The sequence below is a fragment of the Oryzias melastigma genome, unplaced genomic scaffold (assembly GCF_002922805.2).
Source record: "Oryzias melastigma strain HK-1 unplaced genomic scaffold, ASM292280v2 sc06790, whole genome shotgun sequence".
In the NCBI taxonomy this organism is placed as follows: Eukaryota; Metazoa; Chordata; class Actinopteri; order Beloniformes; family Adrianichthyidae; genus Oryzias; species Oryzias melastigma.
This window is the reverse complement of record NW_023423352.1, coordinates 1-1,265: the sequence shown is the minus strand read 5'-3', so window position 1 is coordinate 1,265 and position 1,265 is coordinate 1. Positions and strand designations below refer to the sequence as shown.

The window sequence follows — 1,265 nt, the reverse complement described above, 5'->3', positions numbered from 1 at the left end:
AATCCACCATATAAGCTTTCTGGTAATTGCAACATCTTTTTTTTTAAAGCATATTTATACAATTTTCTTGACAGGAGCTGGATGAAAGGTTGTATCAGAAGATAGCAGCTGAGATGAACCTCTCAGAAACGGCTTTCATTACACGGACCAACCCCTCTGACACTTTTGCTACTGGTTTGTTATCTTCTGATAAATTATCACAGATATTGGTTGAAAGTAAGCGTGCTTTCAAATGACACAAAGTCATGAGTCAGCTGGCCTGAAGCCTTCATTGGACTGAAAAACCTCAGATGGTGGATTTAAGAATCCCTACAGGCTAAGTCATCTTTAAGATATCATTTTGAATTGTCTCTAAATGAAAATACCATATTTTAAATAAAAATGAAGATGGTAGAAGTTAGTAATGGAGTGGGGCTTCAAACAAAACCATGACTGCCAGTAACCTTGGATAACAGGCGGCAGCCAACTACACTTAAAAACACAAAAGTCCTGAAACTTTTTTACAGTTACTAAATATGATGTTACAACTCAGTATAATAAAACATTTTGATGTTTAATTTGTCTGTTTTTAATTCAGATTATTTCATTATGTTTTCAACAAGAAAATGCATCACGATTTAAATATTTAAACATTTTCTGAAGTAAAAACTTTACTCTGAATGGATAATTGGCCACACTAAACCGAAGAACGATTCCAAAAAGCTTTGAAATTTTGGAAATATACATATTAGGGATCTATAGATGTACAGAATGCACAGACAGGTATCTGCGATAGAATTATTCCTAATTTTTACTGCTGTCATCAACAGGATCAAAGTTCCATCTCAGATGGTTCACTCCAACAACAGAAGTGAATCTTTGTGGTCATGCAACTCTGGCCTCCGCAGCAGCGCTGTTCCTGTTTGAGAGTAAGCCACACATTACTCTTCCCATATGTTGTTCTTTTGTCTTAGTTTTTTTTTAGTTTTTTTTTTGTTTCTCCCTTCAGGGGTCATCACAGTGAACCTCAACCCTCACTCACATGATCCACCCTCATGTCCTCCTTCATTACATCTACTCCTACAAGGCCTCTTTCCTGGCAGATTCAACCTTGGCATCCTTTTAAAAATATAAATTAATTACTGTCCCTTCTTTGTTCTAATGTTCTAAGATCTCATGTTCTAATCATCTCAATCTGGTTTCCATGTATTCATCTGCAAAAGATCTAACATGAATTCGTAACCTCAGCGTTCCACTCGAGTTCCTCATTTACATGCAGATTCTGT

The 1,265-nt window shown here is 36.0% G+C and overlaps 1 protein-coding gene across 1 annotated transcript; it reads left to right on the top strand.

The window, feature by feature from the left end:
• Positions 1-6: 6 nt before the first annotated feature.
• On the top strand, positions 7-1,254 carry LOC112140803 (phenazine biosynthesis-like domain-containing protein 1). Its single transcript, XM_024263809.2, has 3 exons — positions 7-174; positions 810-908; positions 989-1,254. Exons 1-3 carry the CDS (start codon positions 114-116, stop codon positions 1,111-1,113), a joined length of 285 nt encoding a protein of 94 aa, XP_024119577.1. The 5' UTR covers positions 7-113; the 3' UTR covers positions 1,114-1,254.
• Positions 1,255-1,265: the final 11 nt, after the last annotated feature.